Below are 14568 nucleotides of genomic sequence, written 5' to 3' on the forward strand. Positions count from 1 at the left end.
AACCAAGACGGGTTTATTTTCTCTTGCCCCAACCAGAAGCCTGGTTTTAACAGACCTGGTGACATCAGCCCACCTTGCTGGTTTTAAAGTGCTCTCAGATGCTGCTCTGTGGTGTTTCATCAAGGTACACCAATAAAGTGGCATCAATAATCCACCCAGTGATGATGTTCTCATGTTCCTCACATGCACAATCCAACCCAAATCAGCCCTTCCAGCACAGATTGGAGTTTCCAGGGATTTATTTCCAGTTTCTTTGCTTTGTTGTTGTTGTTGTTCTTTCCCCAGTTCAAAAGGTTTGATTGAACTGAGGGAAAATCCCATTGCTCTGATCCTGGCCAGGTATGAGAAAAGAGATGTTTTGGGTAAGAAATGGGCTCACCCACTAATGTAAGAACTGGGAAGTGCCATCACATTAACAAATCTGATACTCAGTGGTTCCCTTTATTGCTGACAAACCCCTCTCCTGTGCTGCTTCACATCGAAGAACTCCAGGGATATTTCTTTTGTCTGAATTGAAATTCAGATATTTAAGGAAATGGATGGCCCTAAGTGACACAGAATTGAAATGAATTATTTAAATGGATGATGTAACTCAGGCAAGATAATTTCTTTTCTCCATCGTTTTTTGTTTTATTTTGGAGCACTGCTGTTCTGTCAGGGATTGCTGGGAACTCCACCACCCCCAGCCCCAAGAAGGGTCTGGCTGGAACCTGAATATCTGTATTTCACCCTCAACTTAACAACAGGAGGTTCAACCAAAACTTCCCACAGGGCAGATGGTGAAGATCAACCCGGGGCGGTTTTTGATGGGATATTTGCTATATGGTGTAATTTTTTTATCCATGTCCATATTGACATTGGGAAGGTGACAGGTCAGGAGCAGAACACTTGATGTGTCACAGCCCACGGCAGTGATTGTCACTGGGAAAGCCAAGGGGATGGCTGGGATCCTGCCAGAGCCCTCCAGAGGGTCAGGATATCTTATCAGTAACTCTCTATATCTATATCTCTATATATATCTGTATATATATCTATATCTCTCTGTTTCTCATATCTCTATATATCTGTACATCTATCTAATCTCTCTCTTTCACTCTCTCTATATGTATCTATAGATATCTCTATATATCCATAGATATCTCCATCTATAGATATCTATAGATATCTCTATCCGTCCACCTTTTTCCATCTCTATTTCTATATAATATAGAAATCTATATAAATACCTAATCTCTCTCTATATATCTGTAGACACCTATATATATCTATAGATTTTCTATATATATCTATAGATCTCTCTATCTCTCTGTATCTCTCTAGATATCTCTATCTCTATATATATCTACTGATATCTCTAGACATCCACATTTTCCATCTCTATTTCTATATACTCCCGATTCCCGGGACGGGCGGGGTCGCGCTCGGCGCTGGATTAGCGAGCCTGGAGGGATGCGCTCGGCGCTGGATTAGCGACCCTGGGGCGATGCGCTCGGCGGTGGGTTAGTGAGCCTGGGGGGACGCGCTCGGCGGTGGATTAGCGAGCCTGGGGCGATGCGCTCGGCGCTCGGCGGCGCGCGAGGGGCGGCCATGAGGGCACCGGGTCCGTGCGGGGAGTGCGGGGACACGGACACGGGCCGGTACCGCTGTCCGCGCTGTGCCAGCACATAGTGAGCGAGGGGACAGGGCTGAGGGAGCGGGACACGGGCCGGGACCGCTGTCCGCGCTGTGCCAGCACATAGTGAGCGAGCGGGGCAGGGCCCGGCGGGTCTGAGGGCGCGGTGAGGGCCCGGCGGGCTCTGTGCCGGTGCGGGCCCCCCCCCGGCCCCTCACGCTCCGTTGTCTCTCCCGCAGCTGCTCCGTGCGGTGCTGCCGGACCCACCGCGGTGAGTACGGGCCGGGAGGGGCCGGGCGGGGCCGGGGCTGCCCTGGGGCTGACCCGCTGTGTGTCCGCAGAGCGCTGCGCGCCGCATTCCAGCCAGGAGCGGGACAGGGAGCGGGGCAGGGAACAGGGTCCCCCCGCGGCCCCGCCGAGCCCCGCACACGGCCCCTGGTCCCTGGAGGACATCCTGGGCGAGGAGGATGAGCAGGACCGCGTCCCGCTGCAGAAACTCAAGCTTTTAGGTGAGTTTGGGAATTCGGGAGTCAGCCGGGTGCCGAGATGGTGGGGCTTTAGCAGAAATACTCCCCATTCCCAGGAGTTCTGCTTGGAGCTGCTCCCAGTCGTGCAGCTCGTTGCAAGGCCTTAAAGAGTTAAATATCAGATATTTGGCCTTTCACCAGTCTCTTTGAAAGTTTACGTGCAAAATAAGGAAAGTCTTAACTTTGTTTGTAACCCTTTGAGATTACTACTGCTTATCCTTTTTTTCTTTTTAAAGGGGAATCAGAAGAACTGAGGGGTTTGCTGCTGAACCCACACCTCCGGCAGCTGCTCCTCACCCTCGACCAGGCAGAAGACAAAAGCTCCCTCATGAGGAAGTTCATGCAGGAGCCCCTGTTTGTGGAGTTTGCAGATTGCTGCCTGAGCATTGTGGAGCCTCCCGAGAAGGAGAACATCCTCCCCGAGTGAGCACGTTTTCCTTTCCTTGAGGTTTTGTGCTGCAGAGCTGTGTTCTTTCCTCGGGGTCTGGTCACTTTGCCCCTGGATGTCAGTGCCCTGATTTCAATTTGGAGTTGACAGAGATTTTTAGAGACTAGGGGTTGAACCTGACACTCTGTGGACCTGCCAGAAATATTGGCAACTGTGGGAAATGTTACTTCACAGCGACAATATTAAATATATCTGCGTTTATTTTAATCCACAAACACTCTGAAATGTTTTTGTTCGTTGTTTGGGATGGTCAGACACCTTGACAAGGCATTGAGCAGTTTATTTAAAATGACATAACACAGAGGAGCTGAACATTTTCGAGACCCATGAGCAAGAAAAGGACGGCACAGAGCACCTCTGATGAGACTGTGGGCAGGGTGGTGCTGTTTGGGGAGCTCTGGAAACGCCTGGCAGCTGTGAGAGCTCATATATTTTGGTCATAGAGAGAAAAAAGCAAGAGCCCAGTCTTGCTTTTCCCTGAGACATCTGCCCTTAGTGTTATGTTGGCTGCTCCTCCCTCCCTCGCTCAGTCAGAAGCGTGCCAGTGTTGGGGAACACTGGTGGTCAGTCAGGAGGGTTGTACCTCTGAGAACCCAGCAGGAATCAGGAATATTTGCATTGTTTGCTCTCTCATGACCAGCCTCTTGCTTCTCCAGGTAGTGCCAGCAGCGTCCAGTTCAAGTATTTATTGCTTAAAGCACCTGATCTGGTTTAACTGATTGTTTTCATAGTGCTGATATTTCCTGTAACATGTGCCTGTGTGGAGGAATGGCCCCCACACCCCCCAAATTTGACCTGTATTACATTACATTGCATTTTACATACAAGGCATCGAGGTGGAAGCTCTGAGGTAGCAGCAGATGTGGACGTTGAGTGATTTGAAAGCAGCAGCTTGCAGAGAGCCCTTCCCTGAAGGCAGAGGTGTGCAGGGGCCAGGCCTATGTGGGCAGGAGTTCCTTTCTGTCCAGCAGAATCTGGTTGAATCCCGTGATGGAACAGGAATCCCTGTGGGGGCTGACGTTGGAATAGTGAAGGGGGGACCTCCTGCAGTGGAACCTGACAGAGCCCTGCAAGGAAAAGAGGTGGAGAGGTCAGCTGGGGGGTTGGCCAGCTTTTGAGGTGATTTTGTTGTTCATGCTTAGTATCTATGAATAACTAGTGACTGTGAGGATAGAAGAGGACCTCCAAAGGAGTTTTAGTACAAATGGATTTAAGAGAAGTGAGTACCAATACTGTAATTTGAACTGGAATTAGCTTAAACTCTGGAGATTGGAGTATTTAGTGCTGAACTTGCTACTGCTTCTGCCTACTTGCAGTAGCTGTGACCAGTTCTTGCACCCAGAATTTTATGCAACCTCAGAAAAGTTACCAAAAAAGCCACCAAAGTGATTTGTAACAAGGTGCAGTTTCTGAGGGCAGCCAGTGGCTGGGGCTTGTTGGTAGGAGACAGTATCCAGGACTATTCCTGAACTCCTGGCACCCTCCCTGTGCTGACTGGGGTCCGTGAGGTGGTTACCTGTGGGAGAGCTCTGATGGAAGCGATGCCACAGCCCAGGGAAGGGCTCTCCAGCCTGGAGCAGCCGCTGTCCTGGAGCCCCCTGAGCCAGCCCAGCAGCGCCAGGTCCCTGCGGGGCCCCGTGGCCGTGACGGGGGCAGCAGCCAGGACAAGGCCCAGGGGCCAGAACTGGACAATGGCCTGCACAGGCCACGCTGTGTCCAAGGAACAAGGCAGTTTGGCCGGGATCACCGTGGCTCCAGGAGCTGGGAACTCCTTCCCTTCCCCCTCATCCAGTTCTGCCGCTGCCAACGTGGCCATTTTTGCCTGGTGAAGAGAAGGAACAATATTCAACGAGGTTCTCAGACACCTTGAGCAGAATTTAAAGAGTCTGAAAAGGGGGGAATCTGAAAGGGCAGCAGACCCTTTGGGGCATTCCCATGAAGGTAAGGAATGGGTTTATGCTGCAGAATAGAAGCAGCTGTGCAGGACTGGCATCTTGCACAGTTTAATGGAGCACTGACAGTGCTGCTTTTGTAGTTAGTTGAGGCAGAGTAGTAACTACCAAAAGGGAGATTCCTTCTAAAAAAAAAAGCCTCGGTGACTGAGTTCTGTGCTTCCCTGTCCCCACACCCTCACCTTCCATCTCCTCCAGCCACGTTGGATGATTTTGGCAGCCCCACGTGTCCTTCGGAACCGACTCCTGGCCAGCCAGGAACGGACAGCTGAGGATTCAGTGGAAACAAAGCTGAGTACAAACAATCTCAGGAGCTCTGGCACAAAGTGTAAGAGGTGGCACTTCACCACCCCTGCCACTTTAATCCCCCAGTACAACTGGAAATGTTCCTTGTTCTGTTGTTCCAGCCACACCCTTGTGGAGTTACCTGCTTGGATGACAGTTGCAGACCGTTTTTCCTTGGCGAATTTCTTCTGCTTAAATCTCCTCCAGCAGCACTGAATGCAAAATGCTTTCTCATTTAACACCTCTGCTCTCCTGGCTTCGAGTAGCTCCAGCTGCAGTGGGGACAGGAGCCTGGAGTTAGTACTCAGGGCAGAGTTGTGCTCTCAACTCTTCCCTTTTCTGCAGCCTCTTGGTGTTTGTCAGAGAGCCACATCCTCATTCCAGTGCCCTGTGACTGCTGGATTAGGTGTTGGAAGTGACAGCACTCCATTAGTGCTTATTAGATAATATGGAAACAAAAATGTGAGTAGTTGGGGGGTCACAGTAGCAGCTGCCTTAAAAGCAGCTCCACTGAAGGGGGTTCTTCTATGGCTGCATCCTGCAAGCTTGGCAGAAGTGCCTTTGTCTCCTTCATCTTCTTCCCCAAGGAAGCTGTGTGGGCCAGCTGGAGTAGCCAAATCTGTCAGCTGAAGGTAAGGAAAGCTGTCATCTTTCCTGGAAGTGGGAGAATCCTGACAGTTCTAGACACAAGTGCAGCTCCTTGTCCCTTGGCTCCACAGAGGCCATTAAACAAAGAGCTTCTGAGGGCTGGGCTCTGATGGATGCTTGGTTGAGTAATTTGAAGGAAAATGCCCAATTCTGGTCACACTGGCTTGGCAGGAGCACTGCCCCTGCCCTGGTGATACCTGTGCCAGAATCCCCATTAGGCAGGTGAGCTCCAGAATCCTCAGCCAACTTACCACAGAACTGGCCAGGAATACTTTGGTCTTCCCACAGTACACTGAGGGGGTTCCTGCTCCACTCCCTGTTTGCTCAGCAGTGGTTTGTCCCGTGACAACATTCTGCAGGATCTCAAGAACAGCAGAACGTGATGCTTTGTCTTCATCCATCACCGGAGTCTCGCCTGGAAGTGAAGCATTGAGGAGGAGGAGTCACAAGACTTGGAAATCAGGACCAAGGAATTGTCTTCACAGTGAGATTTCTTGGCCATCTAGAGGGGGAAAAACCTCCAGCAAGAGGGAAGGAGGTGATGGCTGAGAGCACTCAACCTCACTGGGGTTTGGGGTAAAACGGGACAGCACAGATTTCACCAGGTGCCAGCAACCAGACAACCAGTGTGGGGTGTTTTAACTGGGAACAAAGAACAAAAAGCAGGGAATTGGACTCAGCCTTAATGTGCTGAAAGGTGCAGGAGGGGGGAAACAACTTGTGCCCAGGTCTCCAGCCTTCCCAGGGCATCGGAAGCAGCCACGGGGTCATGCACTGAGCAGGACTTTATTGCAGCAATTAGAGGTTATTAAAACCATTTGTGGGACACAGTGCACAGCTTTTTACATCATGAGACAAAGAGGTTGGCCAGATGAATCTTAACTGCAAATAGAGGTAATTCAGAGCTGTCCTTGAGAGAGAGCCTGTTGTTCAAGGCAGTGCTGTGGGAGTTCCTGCAATGGGCTTTGTATCATTCCATCCTGGATACTGTTTGCTTTTCTGCTATAAATATTTCTAAGGAGATGAGAGCATTTTAAGGTACTGAAAACAAATAGGAGCCAATTCTTGCCCACAGGAAGACATCTGGTGCCTGTGATGGTGTTCGTGGGGCCGGGCTGATAAGGGAACCAAAAGCTTATCCCCGTGTTTGGGAAATTTGTTTTGCTTTGTTTGCAGCTTATTACCCCCTAAAGATAAAAAGGGACTAAGAACCTATCGCAAAGAGGCTTTGCAGCTAATGGGTTTGTAATTGAGGGGGAAAGATACAGTGTGTAAGTAATTTTCCAGCCTGTACTTCCTTCCTCCACTCCATTTCCAGCCGGTGAATTGATATCCAGACATTTTACTTATCTGAACAGGCTGGTACTTACTGCTCCTGCTTCCTGCTGGTTATGGAACAGACCCACTGGGTGAAGATGGGATTAATTTGGGAGAGACAAGGGGGTTGCAGGAACCTTCAGTATTAAATGTACCCTCCTGATGAGCTCCTCCTCTTAGGGGTTCATAGCAAAGGCATTACCTTGTAGACTGGGTTGTGTTTTTTAAAGTCCATCCTCGCTCTTGCTTAGAAAAAGAGAAGTTTGCAAAAGGTGGAAGAAGCAGCAGAATCCAGGTAAGCTGGAAGGTCAGTGATTCAGCAAGGAAGCAAAGTGGGGGGAAAAAAGAAAGGAAGGAGAAAGAACATGAGCCAAAAGGTAAGAGGTTTTCAAGTCTGCTAAAGAACCAACTGTAAATCAAATGATATTGGGTGGGGGGAACCCCAGACACCACTGTAACTGTAATTGTTCCAGCCAAGAGGAACACAGAAAACCAGCAGCAAGAGGAAAGATTTTAAAAAGAGCCTGCTGTAAGCATTAGGCAAATTAGGAACTCCAGCTGGTGACAGATTAGAGAAGTATTCTGAGACCAGAGGTGTCCCTCGTGCTGAACACAGTAATCACCTGATCTGTGCAATGTCAAATGGGTGCAGTGGTCATTTTACTTGATGGCAGAGGGATTATCTGCACAAACATACCTTTTTCCTCAGCAGTGTGAGAGTTGCTTTTGTCCCACACTCTTCTTTTACTGGGCCCCCAGGACTTTCTCAGGATTTCGTAGCGCTCAGTGAAACGTTGGAAGGGGATCCTGGCAGACAAACACACAGTGAATTCCAGGGAAGAGTCACCACTGTGGCAAAGAACTTATCCTTTGGGGGTAAAAACTGCAGAATGGCTTCACAGATCCAGTGCAGGGAATGCAAACAGACTGATGCCTAAAGAGTCACCAACAGGCAAGAAAGTACAAACTCCCAGTAGTGCCTGTAGCAAAGACTGTGCTTGGATATGACCATGATGAGCTTCACCCCATCAGTGCTGAGCTGTGACTATCCCAGGCCTGGCTCTGCACCCTCTAAAGGTAGCCAAGAAAGCCCAGCAAGGCTGTGATGGGATGCTGAGCTCTGAGATGTCTACACTTAGATAAATGCCATTTATGATTTAATTTTAACTGCTAAAAATGTTGCTGTGAAGCCATGCTCAATTAGAAAAATTTTAGTACATAATAGTCCACATCAAAACATCTCTTCCCCAGCTTCTCAGGCTGGAAAGGTACAGTGACCTCTCAGACAGCTTTGAAAGCTTTCAACTACTTTGTAGTAGTTTTGAAGCCTAAAACAAAGTGCAAAATATTTGGGTTTCCTTGCTTATAAGCTCTTCTGAATGACTAATATGCCACTTATTGCTGCAGAAGTGGATTATGCTCAAGAAGTCTGGACTCACCTGACAGGGAATCCTGCTGCACTGATGGTGATGGCTTCGACTATTCCACATGCCTGAAGCTGGCTGAGAACCTGAGGCATAAATTGGGATGGTTTAGGTGACACTCTGTGGGAGCTGCTCCTTTCTTGGGGTATCCACACCCCGACTGACCGAATGCAGCAGCACGTGAAAAGCCAGTGGGGGGTATTTTAATACTATTTTCTCCTTATTATTTTAACATTATTGTGCACTCAGCAAATTCTGTGAGTGTTTAAAGTGTCCAGCTGCTTGTTTTCCCATCAGATGAGGGTCTCTAGTTACAGCTCTGCTCCCAAAGTCCTCAGCTGGTCTCATCCAACTTGTCCTGCACTCCAGGAGCAAGCAAAGCTTTGTTTGGAACATCCCTGTGTGCCCAGGGCTGCTGAGCACTCAGATCACCCTCATCTGTTTGAGGGCTGGGAGGGCAGCACCCCAAATAACCCAGGAGTGCCCAGGGAAGAGAATTTCTCCTACAGCAACACATAAGTTGCTCCTATAAGAGCTGCCGTGCTCCCAGGCTCTGTTCTGGACAAGCACCACCAGTGACTCTGAAGGGAGGTTTATCTCTGCAGCCTCAAAGGAGAAGCAGCTCTTTCAAAATGTGCTGGGAGAGGAGCTTTGCAATGCAAAGGCCCCACAACGTCTCCAGGAAGCTTCTCAGTGAGGAAGAGGCTTTGGAAAAGTTACCTCTTCTCTTTTAAAAGTCATGGCCTTGCAGTCAGCGTTGGGTTTGATGCAGCGGATGTAGTGGGGCGTGGTCCTGTTCAAAATGTGCATGAGATGTTCCAGGGAGCTCTGCACAAAACAGACACAGGGTGGATTAGGGACAACTCCTCCACAGGGAGCTCAGCTCATCAGGGGTCTTCTGTCAAACCCAGGGAGCTGTTTTTTTTGCAAGGATGGCTTTACAGACTCAGAGCAATCCTGCAGGGACAACTCGAGCAAAAAAATCCACTCTGTGGATGCTTTCATCAAATTGTTGATGGTAAATTCAGAAAGTTTCCAAAAATTACAGCAGGGCCATCCGTTGACACCAACCCCTCAAGAGGAACAGGTAAGAAGAAGCCTCAAAAAGGCAGGTGCCCAACTGTTAAAGGTAAAATCAGAGGGAGTTAAGACCCAGACAATATCAGGAGTCTGAAGCTGTTTCTGTTTTACAGCTGTTTCATTTTTACATCATTTACTGATCTTCATCCAGCTCCTGTTTTCTCATCTAGTCACAGAGGCAGCTGTGGAAAGCAGGAAGCTGAAGAGGATGTACCTTGAACTTGGACACCACTGTAACAACAGGTGCTCTGTTCTGAGTTTTGATGTTATTCTGGTGGTTTTCTGTCACAGGAAATAATTTTTGAAGCAGAGAGTCCTTAGAGTTCTGCAAAACATGGACCAGCTCTGGTGGAACAGCATCCTGCAAACACAGACATGATGTGTCAGAATCTGGACTTGGGCAGACACTGCCACCTCTGCAAATGACTGAAAATTCCACATAAATAGATGGAACAGTATTTCTGATGCCAGCTTTGATTTCACCACAGCTGCAGTTCCAAATCTGACCGTGTCCATTCATTCATAGTCAGATTTGGGAACAGAAAACAATGTTTGCCTGAATATTTAGCAGATCCAGTCAAATGTGTGACTGCTCCCTACATTGTTCTTGTTATTCAGCTTGAGTGAGCCAGAAGCCTCAGCACTGGTTTAAAAGGACAGTCTGCAGCAAACATTAGAAAGTCTGTTAGAAATATTCCTTTTAATTAAGAGATGGTGTTTTATTGCATCACCTATTTTACTTATTCCCCGATGGCACAACGAGGCCAAAATTTGAATACTTCCAGAATTTCCAGTAAAGTCCATGCTCTTGTTTCCCATAAACTCACCTGATTTTTTTTCAGGGGAAATGAAGCACTCTATTTATGGTTATAAAAATGCCCTGGTGCCGTTAACAGTTCTGCACCCCCAGGAATGGGAGAGGCCCTGATTTGGTGATGCTCCACTTCATCCTCAGCTGAAAGGTCTAACAAAGCAACTGTTTGTGCCAGTGATGGACTGAAAACCAGAGCAAGAACATTACCCAGCTACACATGGCCTGAAGGATTTATTTGGAGCCAGGTATGTACATCCAGCACACAGCCCTGAACAGACTTGTTAGCGGTGCTTTGACTTAAACCCCTTTGGTCTGTAAGATTTAACAGCTCTCTCTGAAAACACCTACCTTATTTTTCTCCACCATTGCTGCCAGCTGGTAGCAGACTTTGCCAGCATAATGTGAGATGATGAAGTTGGGCTTCTTACTAAACCTGTCTCGACTTAAACACTGATTACCAGCCAAGGCTTTCTCAATCCGAGTCTGGAACAGGTCGGTGTTGGAGGGTCTGTTCAGGCGACACTCCTGCAAACCAGACAGGATTTGTCAGAAAGAACTGACTCTGAAAGCTGAACCACTTCAATTTAAAATCACAGCCTTTTTTGCTTTTACAGCATGCAAGCCCTGGAATATTGGGGGTGGGGAGGATGGGAAGTAACTGAGGCTTCGTGTTTGAATCAGAACATCCAGGATCAGAGGAGGAAAGATACTCAGAACGTGAGGAAGCAGTGTCATGATTATTCTGAAAACGGAGCTCTGCAGAAATTGTATATCTGACAAGTTTTCTGCTAAGGTAGTGTTCATATTTTCTAGGAAACTAGGCCAAAAAAGTTCAGGGTTTAGATCACACTTACCTCGTTCAGCAAGGAAAAAATGCTGAGAGGGTTTCCCTCTAAGAGATCAAGGCAGTTCTGGTTATCCTGGTAGTTTATGAATGACCACTGCAGGCCTTCAGCTGCATATTCTTCCTGAAGGAAAAGGGAAAGGATTATCCTGCAGCAGAGGGCACCAGAGCCTGGAACTGTGTGTCTTGTGCAGTTGATGCAGTTAATGTTTAATGAGTTAATCCCAGCTCAGCTGCTCATCCAAAGCTCAGCTCGAGTTTAAGAGCAAGATGAGAAAAAAAACCAAATGAGGGTATTCCTGCCCAGGTAGCTTTTGAGTGTGGATCAGATCCTGCTGGAACAATTTGAGTATTTGGGGACCTCAGAGATTTATCAGAGTGAGCTGCAAGGCTGATTTAGAGAGGCTACAGTCACACAAAGCCTGTCCTGGCTGTGCTGAGATTTGCCCTGAAGGGCAAGGAACTCCTTTCTTAGACTGGGACACAGCCCTAAACCAACCATTGTGTGCCAGCCTTTACTAACTGGGCTCCTTTTAAAGCCTGATCCAAGAGGAAGTACAGAAAGATATTAGTTGAAATAATCTGTACAATATTTATGCTGAACTCCAGGACAGTCTGTCACGAGTGTTTAACAAGCTCAAGCTCTGGGCAGTTATTTTAAAAGTCTCCTGCCAAAAGCTTGCTCAGCACAGCCACTAATGGCATTTAAGTGGTTTGGGCCCCAGCCAGAGGCAGAGAGGTAAGAGGGCAGGCAGTGACTGGGAGGGGAGCAGTAAACAGAGGTCATGGAGCAGTTTCAAGGCAAGTAATTGTGTGCTTGAACTCGGTTTCCATCTTCACTGACCATTAACCCCTGGCACACTGACGAGGGCAGGCAGGGAAAAAAAGCCTGGGAATGTGAAAGCACAAACTGTAGTCAAAGGAACACTTATCTCCTGAACAAATTGACAAAGCCATGCTGGGAGGCAGGAGGTGCCAGTGTGCTGGTGCCATAAAGAAAATAATTTCCCAGATTATGCTGTTAATGGCAAAGAGCAACGTGGTAATGGAGCTGCACTGGGGGGGAACTGGAGCAGCCCTGGAAGGGACTCTGTGCCCCCAGAGCACTCAGGAGAACTGGAATTAGCAGTGTGTGACCAGTGAGGCAAGGGACTGCAGAGCCTTTAGTGTGGTGCAAATATCTCCTCTAGTGTGAAACAACACAATTTGAGGGCATTCCTAACAAAACCCAAAAGCTGATGCACACTGTGGTTTGGTTTTACAGGTACTGACACAGCAGCTGGTTCATGGAGCTGCTCCCCTGCAGCAGGAGGACTCCACAGGTACCATGTGGGTGTTGGGGTGACAGGGATCTGTTGGGCTCTGCCTTCACACTGAGCTCAGTCTGGGAGCTCCCCACTCTTTTTGGGACTCTGCTTGAGGAAAAGAATTAACATGGCCATGAGCAGCACCTTCCAAGAGAATCTCTAGGCTGCACTTACCTCAAGAATTTAAAGTGTTCAGCTCTTTGAGGAAAAGCAAACAGTTTAACAGGCACAGAACCAGTGGAGCTGGGTAACAGGGAACAGATTTCCAGCCCCCAAGACAGAAAGCTGTGGCATTCCACCAACTGCCCCACACTCTCCTCTTTAAAAAGCCACTGTTACATCCCACTGGTTTCTGTGGCATTACTTACTGACTGAAGGTTGCAATCTGACCAGAGGCACAGAAATACAATTCAAGTGACAAAAGATGCTGTTTTAAAATCAGATTTTTTTTTTCCTCTTAGTGGGGTCTCACCTGCTGTGCCTTCAGGTAGTGTGCTACAAAGTGCTGCTGCAGTTTCTCGTTGGCATAGTTAATACAGAGCTGTTCCAGGTTGTTTTCAGGGAAGGCTTCAAAGCCATAAACATCCAACAGGCCTAGAAGGAACGTTGGGAAGACAGTGAGCTTTAGTCTAGGAGCAGCTTGAGGGACTTTCAGTGAAACCAGGGTGGAATATGGAATATCCATACCTATGAAGCTGGTCCACACCGATGGATCTGCATAGATGCTCTCATTGATGACCAGAACGAGCCACTCAAACAACCTGCAATGACAGTGGGGTTGGGGGGAAGCTGCTTGCAGGGCAGAGCTCTTTTCCTGCTGTTCCTATCGGTGTCACTTGGGAAGGAACAGAAATCTCTGCAGCACTCTGAAGGATTCTCTGCCAGAGCACAGCAGAATGAAGGTGTGTTGAGAGGGAAAAGGGAGGGTTACAGTGATGGAATCCAAGCAGAAATCCAGGGGAAATAAATCCCTCTGGCCTCCCCCTTCCCTCACCAAAGCCCTGTGGGTTGGCACAGCCATACCTGGCATAGATGACTTTGGCCAGGCAGTCCCTCCTGGTCTCACACTCAGCTCTGGAGCAGGGCTTCTTGAACACCTGCTGTTGTTTCCCAGCAGTTATTGTCCGAATTCTTAACGATTCCAGTAGTTCCTCCACGGGGATCTTCAGCAGATCTCCAGTGGTCTTCACAAAGCCTTGTTGAGGAGGACAAACAGTGCCAGGTTACCTGGATGCAGATCCTTTCAGCTGTGGAAGGTCGATAGTGTAGGAAAATGACACTTCCATGAGCTCACCCACTTTAATGTGGACTTTGGATCTTTTTTTACCCAAACCTGGGAGCAAGTTTTGCAAGACCAGACCCTTAATTTGGATGTAGAGTTCTCCTAGAATTTCAGGTGCTCTATTTAAAATGAAACAATACCAAGCAATTCTCAAGTTTGCCACACTGAAGTTATTATTTTATAGAGTCTCTCTAGTCTTTGTTACTTGTTCACCTTTTTGGAGCAGAGACCTTGAAATCCAGGTAGACAAATCAGTCATGGCCAGAAAAAAAATCAGGGAAAAAAACCAGAAAATGTAGAAGAATGAGCATTTGCTAACAAAGCATTTAAGATCTTGCTGAGCTGTATGAAAAACAATTTAATATTAAATAGAGCTTGTGAAATCATAGTAGGAAACTTCACTGTTCTGGACAGTTTTGGTTCTGAAGGAAAACTAGACCCAGAAGCCTCCTAAAGACACACAGAACCAACTCTATTTATGCTGCAATTTTAACAGATTATCTGTTACTCAGTTCAAGTCTTTATCATGGAAACTTCAAAGCTTTTGTGTTAAAAGCCCTGCTCTCCACTCTGGGTCAGACTTCTGCAAAGTCTTGTGATGTCAGGGTAAGATTGCAATCAAGAGTCACAGTCCTGCCAATAATCCTGCTGAAATGACTGACTGATGCTGAAGTTGCCTTGACCTGTCACAGAAGGATATTGTCTCTCAGAGCAGGGGAGCATTAGAGTTTTGTTTACTCACAAAAACAAGCTTAAATTTTGGTTTGCTCGTGACCTTGATAGTCTGTATCAGCAGAGGGGTGCAGTAATCCTTTCCATCAGGCATCTGCACTGAGATAAGAGGAATCCCTGGAGCATGGCATGGTTGTTGCCTCACCTTTGCTTTTGTCTTCTAGGTCACAAGGCTGAGATTCATCCACTGGATTAGAGAATTGGACGTTCCCAAGGTGGAGAAGGCCTGACAATACCTGAAACACAATCAATAACTGAGGTTTTTAAAGCAGCTCCCCTCCAAGGCAGTGTCCTCT

The 14568-nt window shown here is 47.8% G+C and overlaps 2 protein-coding genes and 1 long non-coding RNA gene across 5 annotated transcripts in view; 2 read left to right on the top strand and 1 right to left on the bottom strand.

Annotated features, from left to right (window-relative positions):
• The first annotated feature begins 1536 nt into the window (after positions 1–1536).
• On the top strand, positions 1537–2802 carry ZNHIT3 (zinc finger HIT-type containing 3). Its single transcript, XM_027698791.1, has 4 exons — positions 1537–1667; positions 1852–1883; positions 1954–2121; positions 2376–2802. The coding sequence occupies exons 1-4, from the start codon at positions 1552–1554 to the stop codon at positions 2564–2566; spliced, it is 507 nt and encodes a 168-aa protein (XP_027554592.1). The 5' UTR covers positions 1537–1551; the 3' UTR covers positions 2567–2802.
• A 22-nt stretch (positions 2803–2824) lies between these two features.
• MYO19 (myosin XIX) overlaps positions 2825–14568 on the bottom strand; it is a 43798-nt gene continuing 32054 nt past the window's right edge. For 2 of the 3 annotated variants that reach the window (XM_027698781.1, XM_027698780.1), the window contains 15 exons: positions 14418–14508; positions 13282–13453; positions 12946–13019; positions 12731–12852; positions 10962–11075; positions 10456–10632; positions 9508–9654; positions 8934–9041; positions 8229–8299; positions 7487–7596; positions 5724–5887; positions 4967–5096; positions 4722–4807; positions 4104–4409; positions 2825–3654 (listed from right to left, as the gene is read on the bottom strand). In XM_027698781.1, the coding sequence (XP_027554582.1) occupies positions 3526–3654; positions 4104–4409; positions 4722–4807; positions 4967–5096; positions 5724–5887; positions 7487–7596; positions 8229–8299; positions 8934–9041; positions 9508–9654; positions 10456–10632; positions 10962–11075; positions 12731–12852; positions 12946–13019; positions 13282–13453; positions 14418–14508 (2001 nt within the window). In that variant the 3' untranslated portion in view covers positions 2825–3525. Of the gene's footprint in view, positions 3655–4103; positions 4410–4721; positions 4808–4966; positions 5097–5723; positions 5888–6991; positions 7090–7486; positions 7597–8228; positions 8300–8933; positions 9042–9507; positions 9655–10455; positions 10633–10961; positions 11076–12730; positions 12853–12945; positions 13020–13281; positions 13454–14417; positions 14509–14568 lie in introns of those variants that run through there. The other variant, XM_027698782.1, reaches the window with a different exon arrangement.
• The window catches only part of LOC113975107, a 5803-nt gene continuing 284 nt past the window's right edge, over positions 9050–14568 (top strand). Inside the window, exons 1-3 of the long non-coding RNA XR_003536754.1 lie at positions 9050–9536; positions 10204–10352; positions 14437–14568. The exon at positions 14437–14568 is cut by the window's right edge and continues 284 nt beyond it. This is a non-coding gene — a long non-coding RNA (uncharacterized LOC113975107). The remainder of the gene's footprint in view (positions 9537–10203; positions 10353–14436) is intronic.

This window comes from Neopelma chrysocephalum, unplaced genomic scaffold, assembly GCF_003984885.1.
Source record: "Neopelma chrysocephalum unplaced genomic scaffold, ASM398488v2 Primary Assembly neopelma1_132, whole genome shotgun sequence".
NCBI classification, from domain to species: domain Eukaryota; kingdom Metazoa; phylum Chordata; class Aves; order Passeriformes; family Pipridae; genus Neopelma; species Neopelma chrysocephalum.

Excerpts from the sequence above, each read along its gene's own strand:
- ZNHIT3 (XM_027698791.1), top strand. The coding sequence starts at position 1,552 with ATGCGCTCGGCGCTCGGCGGCGCGCGAGGGGCGGCCATGAGGGCACCG. Across the intron at positions 1,668-1,851 it reads CCGCGCTGTGCCAGCACATA|CTGCTCCGTGCGGTGCTGCC; the intron begins GTGAGCGAGGGG and ends TCTCTCCCGCAG. Across the intron at positions 2,122-2,375 it reads GCAGAAACTCAAGCTTTTAG|GGGAATCAGAAGAACTGAGG; the intron begins GTGAGTTTGGGA and ends TTCTTTTTAAAG.